Source organism: Haliotis cracherodii, unplaced genomic scaffold (assembly GCF_022045235.1).
Source record: "Haliotis cracherodii isolate W230 unplaced genomic scaffold, xgHalCrac1.p SCAF_28, whole genome shotgun sequence".
In the NCBI taxonomy this organism is placed as follows: domain Eukaryota; kingdom Metazoa; phylum Mollusca; class Gastropoda; order Lepetellida; family Haliotidae; genus Haliotis; species Haliotis cracherodii.
Genome location: NW_027266284.1, coordinates 1,680,743 through 1,699,191, shown reverse-complemented (window position 1 = coordinate 1,699,191; position 18,449 = coordinate 1,680,743). Strand labels below are relative to the sequence as shown.

Here is an 18,449-nt window from a genome sequence, read left to right as displayed (position 1 = left end):
CCATGGATCTGATACTGTCTCCATTGCCAAAGTTTCTGTGATAACGGAATAGGGCCTCTCCTGAGAAAAGAACTACCAAGATGAAGCTCAGTTATTCGCCGGTCTGTCATCACCATATTGTGGATTATCTGGAGCATTTCCGGTGTTGCTGACGTGACAGACCTTCCAGGACGAATGTTGTCTTCAAGACTCTCCCTGCCGCGCTGAACCACCGTTTTACGATGGCACAGGAAGGAACTAATTTTGTACTCATATCTTCATGGATGGCTTATGGTGTTAAGCCCTTTTTCTGCAAGTATATGATCACTGCACTGTCAAGTTTGCCTATTTTCCAAAGGTCACAGACCAGTGCTTATTTTGCTGACTTGTCTCCAATGTTTGTGGAATACCTCATTACGTCATGTGATGACCACAACAAAAGATGGCAATATTCCGCATTTCCTTCTGTGTAGGACGCAGGCCTGATCCATCGACCCTTATTCATTTGTAATAGTCTGCATTAAATTCACTTATTTGACAATATTCAGGATTTGGACTACACTAAAAGAACCATTACAGACTTTTTTATTGTGTTATTCCCAGGTTAGCTCTAAACATTTCCAACATCGAGTTCCCACAACAATCCTACGCACATGACTAGAAATTACCTTTTCGTGGCAAAAATTTTCTTTCCCGCGACTTGTTGAGAACACGTTTTGTCCGATCGCTGGTCATTACCACTGTGTGAAGACAAAGTAACAGGCTTGACCGCATCTCCTCTACTGCGACTGGCTGACCGAAATAAGGCTGGATAAGCTTTTCAGTTCTGTTCCATCGTTCCTTCTCGGCCCCAAGCCGCGGCGACACAACATGTTATATGGGAACTTTTGTTACTGGTCTACTCGTCAAAGGATCACTGTCCAGTGACCATGTGGTGGGACAAATTCGTAACACGTTCGTCCAAATATAACCATAAAATTGGTTGTTAATTACTGAAAGCGTATCAGAGAAACACTACTGTTAGTTGAGTTGGTGTGGCAGAGGTCGGGTTTGTAAGTTGTTTTTTACGACATGAACAGGAGCTGATCCATGAATGGCACACTCTGATTTTGTTAACAATATATGCATAATAACAAGACATCGCTCCTTCAGCACACACACGGCAAACATCTTCCAGGGGGCTTAAAGCCATATTGGTTTTCAAGGCGAAAAGGCCTTTGAATTTAGAATTAATGAAGGAGACGTTCAGAACAAATCTCTTGAAAGATGACACACATCTTTGATTTCCTAGTGACGGATTAGTGGGCAGTTTGTTGACAAATGATTGCCACAAAACGGAGTTACTTCCTCCAAACTGCATGTCTGCACGTGCGAGACGTGTACATTTAAAGCAGGGATACTTTGTAGCTTCCGTCAAGTTCTTCCGATTATAAATGCCACGTGAATAGGTTTACCCAACGCATCATGATAATCCCCATTTGATGAACCATTGCACGCGATGGTATATCAGGTTAATTGTCTATTTAAATCATTCGCAGAATGTCTACGATTAGCAGACACTGGTATACTTACCGCTTTCTTATCATTGACGAAGTGTTTCGCAGTCCAGGTTTCGCTTCGGTGTTTTAATATCTTTAAGCTAATGTATCAGACTCTGTAAATGTTGTATACGACGTAAGCACGTTCTATATACTCTGTCCACTGCTAGTGTTCATGTGCTCTATGTACAACATGTATGCCTGTTTTACTGCTAGCGTCTGCACACTATATGCCTCAAAGTAAGACAGCACATAGACTTACCCCATATGAGCCCGTTCACCGTCAATAAAGATTCAATATGGTCGTTGTTTTTTACCTGATATGAGACCGCATGCCGTCAGTAACAGTCATCTTGGATTTTCCAACACCCATCTCACATATTTCACAAGAATATTCTTGGACAGAAATTCGTTATTCGACACTGTTTTGTGATGTGCAAGGTCATAAAGTTTTAAAGAAATTATGTTACTAATAAAAAATATAGAGATACGAAGAAGGGCAGTTGAACAGACCGACGGTTTCTGCAAATGATAACGCCCTGAAGAATATCGTTACCGTATGGGTAAAATTGATAGAACTAGTAGCTATTCCCCAGAAAACAAAACAACAAACAGCAGCATACGTTTAGTGGCTATATAAAGTAACTCACAACGGAGGTCACTGATTTACAAATAGCAACATCATAGAACATAATATAGGATGACGTCACAATATAGAAATAGAAATAATTTACTATATCTTCTAATCTGTCTTAGCCATCCGGTGATGTGTAACATGTAGGTAATGAGAACATTTGCAATGAAATATTTTTGAAAATAGTGTATTTTTTATGTATGTGTAATACAACTGTTGTAAAATACGTGATTTCGACGACTTACATGTATTTATTATTAGCTTAAACAATATCGCGTCGAGTCAGATGGGCTGAGTTTATTGATTTTTCACAAAAAAATACAGTCTTTTCAATATTATTCAAATAAGATTTGAATTTCAAGCACGAAATACTTGCATGAAGGAGGCTGGGTGGCGGCTACTTTGACCTGCGCCACTTGGTGGCGGGTACTGCAGCCAGGTTGTCGGGTACTGTCGGCAGGAGTGGCTGACGCCATGGCCTTGTGATGCCTACAATACGTTGCGCGTGCTGGAGGCGCGACACACACAGATACATGTGGCCAGTTGCTAGATACCCGACAACTAGCACTTTTAATTTGACCCACAATGACCCTTGGGGATTGAGGGTGTTTTGGTTCTACATTAAAGCAACATCCATAGAGTATGAAATAATCCCTGACTTCGCCTACTTGACTTGTCATTAGCTGCAGATCGCCTGTAGCGACCCCTATGAAAAATATCGACCATTTTTCCCCACGCGGCATTACTGAGAAGAATGAATAATCAGTCACCCGAAACGAAGCGGGGTGGTAATCTCAAAGACTTTTAATGTATTTACCTTTCTCAATATTAGTATGTAGCGTATCTATATAACCTTTTGTCGCCGGTTCGCTGTAGCCAGACAGAATATAGCTGATGTAGACGGTATGCTGTTAGTAAATGGAACGTAAAACGTTGTGGACTATAATAAATGCTGTAGGTGTGTTGGCTTGATATCCTATATATGGCGCAGTGTGTGCTGCAGCTCGATAGAATATATCTCCTGTAGATGGTGTGCTGTAGGTTAACTTTCTTTTGCCTTAGTGTTTTGAAAGATGCTGGGACGAGAAACCAACACTCATTTCCACCTGACATGACCCCCTTCCTTTGTTAAAGTGTCTCCGCGTTCTGGGGACAAAGCATGCCCTGCCCTCAGTCTGGGTAAGGCGATAAACAATCGGCTCTGTTTGCGCGGTGATGTTTTTAACAGTATCGCCTATACGTTAGTCGTCATCCTTGCATCTCAACGGACCTCTAGATAAGAAATGGAGAGGAGTGTGTATGGTGGTGGGGGAGCTGATATCAGCTATGTTCATCTATCCAGGTCTTCGGCCGAGCCATGTCACCCCCTGCAGCAAATATTGACCCCCTCACAGATGCTGACACGGTATCGGTTCCCATGCTGTATTGACGCACGTTACTCACCACATTACGCGGCATAAATAATGGTTGATATGATGTAGGCCATGTAATAAATGGCTGAAATTTTAATAAATTGACTTTATTGATCCAGACCAAATCCGCATAAACCGCATGTTGGTATTACAAGTGAATAAGTATTTTAAATGCTTCAATATATGTTCTCAGACAGATTAAAGTTCCTTGTGATGAAAATTTTATGCAAAGATTATTTTTCTCCAATGTATATAAACCCAGCTATCTTGTGCTTATGTTTTATTACGGTTGAAGTGGTGACCCGGAGAAGACATATACGATAACCACATTGTCGCATACATTCCTGTCGCAGTTTTACATGAATTAAATTTCAGTGTAACCAGAATTGTTGACAGCATTCTCCATACATTCATATATCAGGTGATTATATGCATGTTAATGATGAATTGACCGTCATTATGCATGTAAAATTCATGTCGACTTATCGACTTTACCAATCGGTAACCAATAGCACATTCAGACGTATTTACAGATGTTTTGTGAAGAGTTGTACGAGCATTTCGAAAAATTAAACGTTATGTGACAGTGTAAACGTTACGATTAAGCCCATTCCGACTCCCCAAACACATTTGTGTCTGTCAACGTGACAGTGACCAGCAACTCACTGGGCACGGCGGCCCTGACCAGATAAACACACACAGCAGTGCAGTATTTCTGTTACAAAGCACAACCGCTGGTTCAGCTCAAATGCTTAAATGAACGACGTGTACTAAACATTAGTAAGCATTAGTGGTCCTACCAGCATTAGTGGTCATATCAACATTAATGGTCATATCAATATTAGTGGTCATATCAATATTAGTGGTCCTACTAGCATTAGTGGTCATATCAACATTAGTGGTCATATCAATATTAGTGGTCCTACCAGCATTAGTGGTCATATCAATATTAGTTGTCATATCAGCATTTGTAATCATATCAACATGAGTGGTCATATCAATATGAGTGGTCATATCAACATCAGTGGTCATATCATTATCAGTGGTCCTACCAGCATTAGTGGTCATATAAACATTTGTGGTCATATCAATATGAGTGGTCATATCAGCATTTGTAATCATATCAACATAAGTGGTCATATCAATATTAGTGGTCCTAAAAGCATCAGTGGTCATATCAACATTAGTGGTCATTAGGTGTTCTACCAAAATTAGTTGCATTGTCAGCATTAGTGGTCATATCAGAAACATAAGCGGTGAAAGTAGATAATATTTTACACCAGGGGATGGAGTGGGCGGGGCAGGATGGTGACATGTGCTTCTGTGCTTGATGTGGAAGGAGGTTCGGGTGATAGCCATAGACTACTCTTGGCTACTGTGCACGGGTGTGGAGGAAGGTGATGACGACATTGGCTACTGTGCACGGTTGGGAAGGAAGGCGATGACGACATTGGCTACTGTGCCCTGTTGTGAAGGAAGGTGATGACGACATTGGCTGCTGTGCCCTGTTGTGAAGGAAGGTGATGAAGACATTGGCTACTGTGCACGGTTGGGAAGGAAGGTAATGACGACATTGGCTAATGTGCCCTGTTGTGAAGGAAGGTGATGACGACATTGGCTACTGTGCCCTGTTGTGAAGGAAGGTGATGACGACATTGGCTACTGTGCACGGTTGTGAGGGAAGGTGATGACAACATTGGCTACTGTGCCCTGTTGTGAAGGAAGGTGATGACGACATTGGCTACTGTGCACGGTTGTGAAGGAAGGCGATGACGACATTTGCTACTGTGCCCTGTTGTAAAGGAAGTCGATGACGACATTGGCTACTGTGCCCTGTTGTGAAGGAAGGTGATGACGACATTGGCTACTGTACACGGTTGTGAAGGAAGGTGGGAACGACACGGGTTACTGTGCCCTGTTGTGAAGGAAGGCGATAACGACATTGGCTACTGAGTCCTGTTGTGAAGGAAGGTGATGACGACATTGGCTACTGTGCTCTGTTGTGAAGGAAGGTGATGACGGCATTGGCTCCTGTGCCCTGTTGTGAAGGAAGGTGATGAAAACATTGGCTACTGTGCCCTGTTGTGAAGGAAGTCGATGACGACATTGTCGGGGTCAGGACATAAACTCCTGTGCATGGTGTAGTCCGTTGTCCCGTTTTAACTTGAACACTTCTTGAAGTTTAGAGTAATGAGTGAGTAACGCGAGCATAACTTAATTTTTATCTCCATAAACCACTTTGATGGAACACCGTAACACCGTCTTCGTTGAGATATCTATCAACATACCCAACGTGTACTATTTAAAACTCCTGAGTGCTATGTGGCCCATTGCTCGAGAGTGTCTATGCTCCATGTACACGAAGGATCGCCATGCAGTTTGCACCAAACGTGCCTTAAATGTTCATTAGAAATCAGTATGCAGAGAGAAAGACCCACGGGCATAGGACACCGTGACTTAGTTACTTGTCAAAACAATTAGTTCATGAAGACGCTATTAATAATTATAAATACCCAAAGCTGAATAATTGGATTCTGAATATCTGTAAGTAAACGGAATATGCTACTTAAAATTTCTACCACAAATGGTTGTAATTTTATATGTATAATGTTTTGTTATTATTTTCATTTCCGCTTCCTTATCGATTTTCAATTGAAGTCGGTCCTGCTATAACCATAAGCTCTCGTTGTGGTAATTTGCTGGTCTCAGGCACGTGCCGCGCTGCCGGCTCAGGCTTGTATTCTGATTGGCTTATTGAATGATTGACAGACGGGTTGCATATTTACGGTCAGCTGATAAAAACGAGAGAAATTGACAACTAGTAGACAGAAAGAAAATCCTCTCACTGGACGAATAGTCACAGCACATGTAGAAAGAATAGGAAGTAATAATCAGCAAAGCCTTTTGCCAAAGTTACTGGCTAAAGGCATGAAAGGATTCCTCCGACAATATGGCAGCCAAAGTGATGTGAGCAGCAGCAGCCCAAGAGGAGGGTACTTTAGCATTACCTTCATCCTTTACTAGCTTCGGTTAAATGTAAAACCTAGCTCAAGATGACCACCACACATAACGGTTTTATCCAACATCAAATTTTGGCAAATTTTGATTTTGGTGTTTACCCAGCTTCCGGATCTGTGAGCCCTTATGACAGTCAGTCTGATTTTAGCTCTCCCAATTCCGATCAAGAAAATATTGGCAAACACAGGAAAAAGAAAAGAAAATGTATCCAGCAACAAGTACAGCAAAGACAAGCTGCAAACCTGAGAGAAAGGAGGCGGATGCAATCTATAAATGATGCGTTTGAGGGACTGCGTGAACATATTCCTACTTTGCCGTATGAGAAACGATTATCTAAAGTAGATACTCTCAGATTAGCAATTGGCTATATCAGTTTCCTCTCAGAGCTTGTGCAAACCGACTCTCAAAGTAAGGAAAATATCAGCAACCATATCGGAGAGCAACCGAAGAAAGTGATCATCCACTGTCATAGAGGTATGTAGTCTCCCGTTTTAATGTCGCACCGGTGTGGTGCAGAGAACACACGATGCAGCATGCCCTAGGCGCATCGATACATATAGTAAAAGATTTGTCCTACAACTTTCACTAATGGCCAGTTTAAAGGCTCGAACATCAAGCTTTCAACGCCTGTTTATCTGCTTCACCTGTCATTGCACTTCTTATGACAATGATGACAACCCTACGTTTATATGATATTTCGTTAGGACACACCGGCATGTTATATTCTGGCACTAGATATAAATATCATGTCATATGCGGATCTTTTTCAAACTTATTTGGTTATATATGTACAACACAATTAACACAAATACCAAAGGCATTCATTAGGTACGTATACGCTAACTTATGATACAATACAGTCCATTCCCCAACAACCTGTTCAAAACAACAGTACCGCCCCACCCCACCCCCCGCCCTCACACACACCTCGTTATGTATGATGATACTAGCTACAAGTATCGCGTGATATATTATGATGCTAGCTATACGTATCATATGATATATGATGATACTAGCTACAAGTAGCATGTGATATAGGATGATACTAGCTACAAGTAGCATGTGATATAGGATGATACTAGCTACAAGTAGCATGTGATATAGGATGATACTAGCTATACGTATCATGTGATATATGATGATACTAGCTACAGGCATCATGTGATATATGATGATACTAGCTACACGTATCATGTGATATATGATGATACTAGCTACACGTATCATGTGATATATGTTGATACTAGCTACAGGCATCATGTGATATATGATGATACTAGCTACACGTATCATGTGATATATGATGATACTAGCTACACGCATCATGTGATATATGATGATACTAGCTACATGCATCATGTATCATTTTGTTTCTATTCTGCTGATGTCAAACACCAAATGGTTTGGCATGTGTACGAGCCTTTCTACCCTTGTCAACGAGCCACGGAAGACAATCTATTTAAAACTACAATTATTACACGCATAGAATCACGCTTTGAATTATTAAATAGTTCCAATATAACAAGTATTGAAGATTTCATTTAGTCGTTCTTTACAATTAAGACTTGGCTATTGGGGAAGATGTATTCAATACAGTACTTCAACGTGCCCGTCATCTGGAGGAGAGAGATTGTCTCGGGTGTGAACCGACCGATGCTCAGACGATATGAATAAATACGAACGGTTTTAACGGCAAATTAGACCCCTATTAATTCAGGGTGGAAGGGCATTATATTTCAGAGCACCCTTTACCAGTGACGGGGAACAGGGCGTTAAAGGGCGAGTTTCTGCATAGCGGGACCCCTCCCCCTTCCTGCTTCGTGCGGAAAGTTGTGTATGCTTTCCTACCATCCATCAATGATTGGCTTAATCATGACTATTGAAGTTCATATTTATTTATTTATTTATTTATTTATTTATTTATTTATTTATTTATTTATTTATTTTACAAAATCCTCAGCCACTCTTAAATTTACAATATAAAAAGTACAAATGAGAAGTAAACAAGAAATGCAAATTACGTTCTCATTCATTCATTCATTTATTCAGGGCGGTGGGGTAGCCTAGTGGTTAAAACGTTCGCGCGTCACGCCGAATGCCCGGGTTCGATGTCGCACATGGGTATAATGTGTGAAGCCCATTTCTGGTGTCGCCCGCCGTGATATTGCTGGAATTTTGCTGAAAGCGGCGTAAAACCATAGTCATTCATTTATTAGTAATGCTTGATTAACACTTCTCCACAAACAGAGCTGATAGTGCACCACACAAATGACAGTGTCTGCCTGGATATACCTGCCAGCAGACTGGGCGATTACGTCTGATAACCCTCCTAGACATGCAGACATTACTCTGTACGCTGCTATAAACATCTACTTGTCAATCAAATGAATATCTCGTTTATTGCACATAGTTCACTAACAGTTGCACATGGCTCGTGACATTATTTGCCACCGTGTTTCAAGTGCCTTGAAACGTTTTAATTACATGCCTACCCTGGTTAAGGTGAGATATAGGTTAGAAAAATATTACATAAAAAGTGTAACAGGTAGAATTACAATGACGTCTGGTTTTGTCCATATACTAATTCATTCTCTCCGTTGATACAGTTAGGATTTGTAGTCAGTGTACAATCTGAGCAATTTTTGAAAATTCAAGTCTAGTTTAAAATGCCAAATGCACATTTGTATCGAGACTTTCTGGCCAGTGACTCAACTAATCAGTTATTTACGCGGAATATGATGTATTTACAGACACTCCTCCAAACACACGCCACTTGACTCTACTAACTGCATATCCAGTCCACTGACCAAGCTTGTGAGCAAACATTTGTTTATCCTGACAAAATACTGTACTCAGTATCCGGTCTTTCGATACAAATATAAACCTGTCTCCGGTAACCTTCCGACAGTGGTGTGGCAGTTACCGATGCTTCTGTAAAGTACTCCTAACTAAAGACGTCTCACACTGCCCCTTTATTTTCTTCAGCGTCAAAATCACGCATCTTTACCGCTGGCCTTTTACTAACAACCACTGCTCTACGCTCCTCAACTTTGAAGTCGACTCACTAAGAAACATGAACCCTACTCTGGACCTCATTTCCCTAATCTAGCGTCACGTTTCAGCCAATAAAAAGTATCCAATGTGCTAATTATATGTTGCTCCGGCAGACTGAATGTAAGATACATTGTTCCTCCCGCGGGGACAAAGAACGCCCTGACTCTCTCTCCCTCTCTCGGCAGGTAGACAACAAGTCACGTGATACACACCCTACACTTTGAACTTTTGTAACGAGTTTGTATGTGGGTTGTTTAAGTGGTCATCATTATTCATTAACACTCTGGGGCTGGCTTAATATTGCGGACCCGGTGTTAACATGATTCTACGTACTGCTGGCTTCCTGTCGTCACACCTCACCGCCAGGAGTGGCTATTGTTGTAGGTGGTATATTAAGTAGTGTGACATGTCCGCGAGTTGTTTTAGGTGGTATATTTGGTAGTATGACATGTCAGCGAGTTGTTTTACGTGGTATATTGGGTAGTATGACATGCCTGCAAGTTGTTTTAGGTGGCATATTAGGTAGTATGATGTGTCCGCGAGTTGTTGTAGGTTGTATACATGTATTAGGAAGTATGATGTGTCCGCGAGTTGTTTTAGGTGGTATATTAGGTTGTAATACATGTCCGCGAGTTGTTTTAGGTGGTATATTAGGTAGTATGACATGTCCGCGAGTTGTTTGAGATGGTATGTTAGAAAGTATGATGTGTCCGCGAGTTGTTTTAGGTTGCATATTAAGTGGTATGATGTGTCCGCGAGTTGTTTTAGGTTGTTTTACTAGGATGTGTCCGTCAGTTCATTAACTTGTCTACATGCTAATTGTTTCTCCATCAGGGATACACGAAGAGGAAGAACAATACGGCCTCCCTCCTGTAGCGGGGCACTCCTTGTCCTGGACCGACGACAAGAAACCCCACATAGGACCAAACAATATAATGGTCGCCAAAATTTGGACACCAGAAGATCCAAGAAAAAACAAAATTCAAACGGAAGCAGATTGTTCAGGACTTCTTGACTCGACTCTTGACATATGATATACTGTCTGCAACATGCAAATAGTGGAGAAAGGGAGAGATCCGTCTGCCAGCTTCACTCTCCAGAACTTCAAGAACACTAATACGTGAATAGGAATGTTATTATTTCAAAGAAAAGAGTCTTTTGTTATATTTTTTGCTCAGGTTTCAATTTCATTCCAGCCAAAATGTTGTCAACTTTTCGTTGTCAGCAAACTTATGTATGCTAATACATCATTGTGAAATGTGTTTGAGGTGTTCAATAATGTTACAAGTGAACGCTAGTGTCAGCTGATTACCATCTCTGCAACAAAACGCCCGATATTCATTACCGACTTGAACGAGTTTATCCACAGACCATCACCTGGGGACTCTATGTTGGAGTCTGTGGTCTACCGAGTGCTGAACACTAATCGAGACTGCAGTTTACGGTGTGCTGAACACTAATCGAGACTGCATTCTGCGGAATGCTGAACACTAATCGAGACTGCGGTCTACTGCGGTTTGAACACCAGGTGATGCTGCTGTCTACTGGACCCAAGAACATAAAGAAGTTGTAAAGGATCAAGGCAGTTTTGTGCTACCTGACTGTTTCAAGCTATGGAGACACGATGTTGACTTGTTACAATTCAGTGCAATGTTATGTTTTGTTGTAAACTTTTACGGGGATGGAACTTATAGTCCTGAGGTCACGGATAAGTGGAATAAATTTGTTATTTCTATTAAAGCCTTGCTTTGTCACATTTGAAATATGAAGTTTTCGCAAAAATGTATTGAATGAAGATTTATGTTTCCAATGAATCTGGGTAACAAAATACAATTTGATGTTAGGTAGGATGTTAGTCTACTCCCCCATTACTTGAGAACAATCTTATCACATCCGCCCAACCAGCGCTAGGCGACAAGGACGGTTTTATTGGTTACACGTAGAGCTGCCCCTCAATCATGTGCTTCATTATACAACTTTTAGTAATAATTCAGAGCTCATACCTTAATAAAAATCCAACATTTTGACATAACAATTATCTGGAGAGGTATTCACAAGCAGCTGAACTGCGCTTTTACTTCTCCTACACAAAAGAATGCCAACAAAGGGAACTAATCCTAGCCGCTATAAATGTGTGTGTTTGAGGTAACACATTTTAAAGGCGTTACATATATTTGAACTGGTTGATTATGAGTGTTTCGCGGGTACACTTGTATGTGTTGTGTTCTTTTGCACTACCCTCAATGGTTTTCACATATACCCAGCGAACTGAACCATTATCTAGGCTTCTATAAAGGTGAAGATAGAATCAACCTGGACATCTACTGACGACTATAACAGGTTACACTACATATTGGTGACTATTACAGGTAACAGTATTGATTGAGGCTATTACAGGTAACAGTATAGATTGATGACTATTACAGGCTTCAGTATAGATTGATGACGATTACAGGTTACAGTATAGATTGATGACTCTTACAGGTAACAATATAGATTGATGACTATTACAGGTTTCAGTATAGATTGATGACGATTACAGGTTACAGTATAGATTGATGACTATTACAGGTTTCAGTATAGATTGATGACTATTACAGGTTACAGTATGATTGATGACGATTACAGGCTTCAGTATAGATTGATAACTATTACAGGCTTCAGTATAGAATGATGACTATTACAGGTTACAGTATAGACTGATGACTATTACAGGCTTCAGTATAGATTGATGACTATTACAGGTTACAGTATAGATTGATGACTCTTACAGGTAACAATATAGATTGATGACTATTACAGGTTTCAGTATAGATTGATGACTCTTACAGGTAACAATATAGATTGATGACTATTACATGTTTCAGTATAGATTGATGACTATTACAGGTTACAGTATGATTGATGACGATTACAGGCTTCAGTATAGATTGATGACTATTATAGGCTTCAGTATAGAATGATGACTATTACAGGTTACAGTATAGACTGATGACGATTACAGGTTACAGTATAGAATGATGACTCTTACAGGTAACAGTATAGATTGATGACTATTACAGGTTTCAGTATAGATTGATGACTATTACAGGTTACAGTATGATTGATAACGATTACAGGCTTCAGTATAGATTGATGACTATTACAGGCTTCAGTATAGATTGATGACTATTACAGGCTTCCGTACAGATTGATGACTATTACAGGCTTCAGTATAGAATGATGGCCATTACAGGTTACAGTATTGATTGATGACTATTACAGGCTTCAGTATAGAATGATGACTATTACAGGTTTCAGTATAGACTGATGACTATAACAGGTTACAGTATTGATGGATGACTATTACAGGTTACAGTATTGATGGATGACTATTACAGGCTTCAGTATAGAATGATGACTATTACAGGTTACAGTATAGATTGATGACTATTACAGGTTACAGTATTGATGGATGACTATTACAGGCTTCAGAATAGACTGATGACTATTACAGGCTTTATTATAGAATGATGGCCATTACAGCTTACAGTATTGATTGATGACTATTACAGGCTTCAGTATAGAATGATGACTATTACAGGTTACAGTTTAGACTGATGACTATTACAGGTTACAGTATTGATGGATGTCTATTACAGGTTGCAGTATTGATTGATGACTATTACAGGCTTCCGTACAGATTGATGACTATTACAGGTTACAGTATTGATTGATGGCTATTACAGACTTCTGTTCAGATTCACGACTATTACAGGTTTCAGTATTGATTGAAGACGTTTATAGGTTACAGTATAAATTGGTGACGATTACAGATTACAGTATAGATTGGTAACTATTACAGGTTACAGTATAGATTGATGACTATCACAGGTTACAGTATTGATTGAAGACTATTACAGGTTACAGTATTGATGGATGACTATTACAGACTTCCGTACAGATTCATGACTATTACAGTCTTCAGTATAGATTGATGACTATTACAGGTTACAGTATAGATTGATTACTATTACGGGTTGCAGTATAGATTGGTAACTATTACAGTCTTCAGTATAGATTGATGACTATTACAGGTTACAGTATAGATTGATGACTATTGCAGGCTTCAGTATAGATTGATGACTATAACAGTCTTCAGTATAGATTGATGACTATTACAGGTTACAGTATAGATTGATAACTATTACGGGTTACAGTATTGATTAATGACATTACAGGTTTTAGTATTGATTGATGACTATTACAGGCTTCCATACATATTGATGACTATTACAGGCTTCCGTACAGATTGATGACTGTTACAGGTTACAGTATAGATTGATGACTATTACAGGTTTTAGTATAGAATGATGACTATTACAGGTTTTAGTATTGATTGATGACTATTACAGGCTTCAGTATAGATTGATGACTATTACAGGCTTCCGTACAGATTGATGACTATTACAGGTTACAGTATAGATTGATGACTATTACAGGTTACAGTATTGGTGGATGACTATTACAGGCTTCCGTACAGATTGATGACTATTACAGGTTTCAGTATTGATTGATGACGATTACAAGTTACAGTATAGATTGATGACCATTACAGGTTACAGTATTGATTGATGACTATTACAGGCTTCAGTATAGATTGATGACTATTACAGGTTACAGTATTGATGGATGACTATTACAGGCTTCCATACAGATTGATGACTATTACAGGCTTCAGTATTGATTGATGACGATTACAGGTTTCAGTATAGATTGGTGACGATTACAGGTTACAGTATAGATTGATGACTATTATAGGTTACAGTATAGATTGATGACTATTACAGGTTACAGTATGATTGATGACGATTACAGGCTTCAGTATAGATTGATAACTATTACAGGCTTCAGTATAGAATGATGACTATTACAGGTTACAGTATAGATTGATGACGATTACAGGTTACAGTATAGATTGATGACTCTTACAGGTAACAGTATAGATTGATGACTATTACAGGTTTCAGTATAGATTGATGACTATTACAGGTTACAGTATGATTGATGACGATTACAGGCTTCAGTATAGATTGATGACTATTATAGGCTTCAGTATACATTGATGACTATTACAGGCTTCCGTACAGATTGATGACTATTACAGGTTTCAGTATAGAATGATGACTATTACAGGTTACAGTATAGACTGATGACGATTACAGGTTACAGTATAGATTGGTGACTATTACAGGTTACATAATAAATTGATAACTAGTACAGGTTACAGTATTGATTGATGACTATTACAGGTTTCAGTATAGATTGGTGACTATTACAGGTTTCAGCATTGATTGATGATTATCACAGGTTGCACGACAGATTGATGGCTATTAACAATGTTCCCACCATATCATTTTATAATATTCCATGAATATTTCCTGTTCCAGCAGAAGTATATGTGCAATATATGTTCAGGAGATACCCCAAGCCATTCCTGATATGCCCATCTTGCACATCAATTCCACGTGTAATGTCCACATCGCGATTAAAAAATCAGTGAACAATCTTCAGTTACCCATATGTCTGGCGGTGCCAACGCCATATTTACTGTTAATATAACTGGTTGATATTTTAGTATTATTTAGTGTTATTAACTCTAAAATCCTATCCCAGTTGAAAGACCTCGGAATTTTATCTAAATTTGACGCCGAATAAAATGTCCTGTTGTTTGGCCGTTCTTCCACCAAGACATTTTGCAAATGAAGAGGTAGTTTGGTTCAGATGACTAAAGTTATACTACAGGTATAACCAACTGTCACATAATAAATCATTATCGTTGTTGTTAAAATAGGCTCCAACATTGTGATAATAATATATTTTTAGTGATTTGTGTATCCGGTGTAGGAATATCCTATATTACACAACGTATGTGATATGTATATCACAGTACAGGAGTTTTATATAGTAAAAGAAATATGTTTATCCAGGTGTAGGAGTGTCCTATATTATAAGTTATGTGTGTATCCCGGTGTAGGAGTGTCCTATATTATAAGTTATTTTAATAACTAATTAAGATATATATGTTAATGACATTTATAGTTTGATTTCTTATCTTCTTTCCTTTTGTTCAACAGATTAATATCGTGCAAACATCGATACTGAATATTCTTTTATAAACGTTAATTTACATAGGTTACAATTGTCATGCCAAGGCAAATATATTTATAGATTCATTTTGTGATGAAAGCATGTGTCAATATTGCCAAGTTTGGTAGCATCAACTAATATGGTCTTGCCTTACTGCGGAGGTGATATTGAAAGTGTACCTGGGGCGTATCTCTCTGCGATGTCACTTTTCTGCAAACCTGCCATGATCAAATGGTTCTTTAGAAAATATAGCAATATATAATCCTATTGTATCAATTGTTTACCAAACCATTTTAATATTTATGTGAAAATAATTATGTTTAATTCAGGAGATCAATTATTTTACCCATTAAATTCAAACGTAAGTGTTGATTTGATCTTAACTAATACAGAGGATGAATCTGATTAGGACTGGCCATTACCACAACAGGTAAATTCAATATGTTATGACAAGCCATATACACTTCACTATCTACAAAATTGGGTATCTGACAAATGGGATATGACCTCTCCATGTAGGAGTGTCTTATTATATAATTAACATGCATGTCTCTGTGTAGGAGTGTCATATTATATAACTAACATGCATATCCCGGTGAAGGAGTGTCATAGTATATAACTAACAGTCATATCCCGGTGTAGGAGTGTCTTATTATATAACTAACATGCATATCCCGGTGTAGGAGAGTCATATTATATAACTAACATGTATACCCCTGTGCTGGAGTGTCATATTATATAACTAACATGCATATCCCGGTGTAGGAGTGTCATATTACTTAACTAACATGCATATCCCGGTGTAGGAGCGTCATATTATATAAGTAACATGCTTATCCCGGTGTAGGAGTGTCATATTATTTAACTAACATGCTTATCCCGGTGTAGGAGTGTCATAAGATATAACTAACATGCAAATCCCGGTGTAGGAGTGTCATATTATATAAGTAACATGCTTATCCCGGTGTAGGAGTGTCATATTATTTAACTAACATGCTTATCCCGGTGTAGGAGTGTCATAAGATATAACTAACATGCTTATCCCGGTGTAGGAGTGTCATAAGATATAACTAAGGTGTATATCACCAAGCAGGAGTATAGCATAATGTAACATTTCAAATATTATTTGTGAGGGACATTCCATTATGAAACTAATACACCACAGTGCAGGAGTATTCTATTATATAACTGATATGTATATCATCTTTCAGTAGTTTCACATTATTTAGTTGATGTGTTTATCACCTCGCATGAATATTCTGTTACATAAATACTATATATATCACCCTGCAAATATATCATATTATATAATCAGTATGTAAATTCCAAAGCATGTGCATCCTATGGTGTAATTGCGGTGTAAAAAGTGAGGGGCAAACGCAAGTATACCGGGGTTGTTGTTTTTCATGAACAAGTAAAAATTGAAAGATTTGAGGTAACAGTTTGTAATAGTGATCTGTGGCTGGGCAATTTTATTTAAAAATAAATTGACAAGATAGACACAATTGATTCAATGAATACTGGGGTAAGAAATGAATTTATTACCACATGAGCCCTTCCTTGGAATGTTGTAAATGTCTGCCGAAAAAAACCAAATTTATTGATTTTTTAAAGATATGATGTCTAAGATACCCATGAGCAGTTGTGTATTTTGTTCAATTTTTAAAAGTTTTGAATCAAATTATATTTGTAAAAATAAATCCACATAGAAACATTCTTTGCATGCTGACTAAGCGTCACTACAGTTCATGTTTTGATATAATATCGCTAACTTAAGATATTTTAATTTGAAAATCAAACATTTAATGAAATCAACTGAGAGGTTTATGTCTTACTTCTCAATTCATATTTTCGTGCAGCTGCAGGAGTATCGAATTATGGAACTGCAATGTGTATCAGGAGTAACCTGTAAGGGGTGTCCTATGATATAATTAGTATTATACCACAATGCAGGAGTGTCCTATGATATAATTAGTATTATAACACAATGCAGGAGTGTCCTGTTATATAATTAGCATTATACCGTAGTGCAGGAGCGTCCTATGATATAATTAGTATTATACCACAATGCAGGAGTGTCCTATGATATAATTAGTATTATACCACAGTACAGGAAGAGCTATGATATAATTAGTATTATACCACAATGCAGGAGTGTCCTATGGTAGAATTAGTATTATATCATAGTGCAGGAAGAGCTATGATACAATTAGTATTATACCACAGTGCAGGAGTGTTCTATGATTTACTTAATATTATACCACAGTGCAGGAGTGTCCTATGATATAATTTGAATTAAACCACAGTGCAGGAGTTTCCTTTGTATAAATATTATAAAGACGGCTTTGTTTTATTGTGCACATAATTTCAACTTGGAGATCAGCGCACAGAAAGGACAAATCACGCCTGATTCCAATCCAGCCGGTACTGCCCTGCCGACACACTGTCGGGTTCACACGTGATTCACATCGTTCCATTAAATCCGCCTCTTCATGTCCCCTCACACGCGCAGACCAATCTACAAGAAAAATAGCCCGAGTGATAGTTCGGAATAGATCATCGATACGCTGATTCCTTCTTTTGGAATTATCCCGTCTTCTTGGATACGGCGGTCCAATGGTATTGATTAGAGCCAATACAAACACAAGACAGGTGCACAAAATGCGGAATTTTCCCGTACTTAAA

General features: G+C 38.6%; 1 protein-coding gene across 1 annotated transcript; it reads left to right on the top strand.

The window, feature by feature from the left end:
• Positions 1–6,404: 6,404 nt before the first annotated feature.
• LOC139473387 (pancreas transcription factor 1 subunit alpha-like) lies at positions 6,405–11,342 on the top strand. The gene is made up of 2 exons (XM_071255943.1): positions 6,405–7,055; positions 10,470–11,342. The coding sequence occupies exons 1-2, from the start codon at positions 6,617–6,619 to the stop codon at positions 10,667–10,669; spliced, it is 639 nt and encodes a 212-aa protein (XP_071112044.1). The 5' UTR covers positions 6,405–6,616; the 3' UTR covers positions 10,670–11,342.
• Positions 11,343–18,449: the final 7,107 nt, after the last annotated feature.

Bases quoted from the DNA above. Each gene is read 5' to 3' on its own strand.
- LOC139473387 (XM_071255943.1), top strand. From the start codon at position 6,617: ATGACCACCACACATAACGGTTTTATCCAACATCAAATTTTGGCAAAT. The intron at 7,056-10,469 runs GTATGTAGTCTC...TTTCTCCATCAG, and splicing joins GATCATCCACTGTCATAGAG to GGATACACGAAGAGGAAGAA.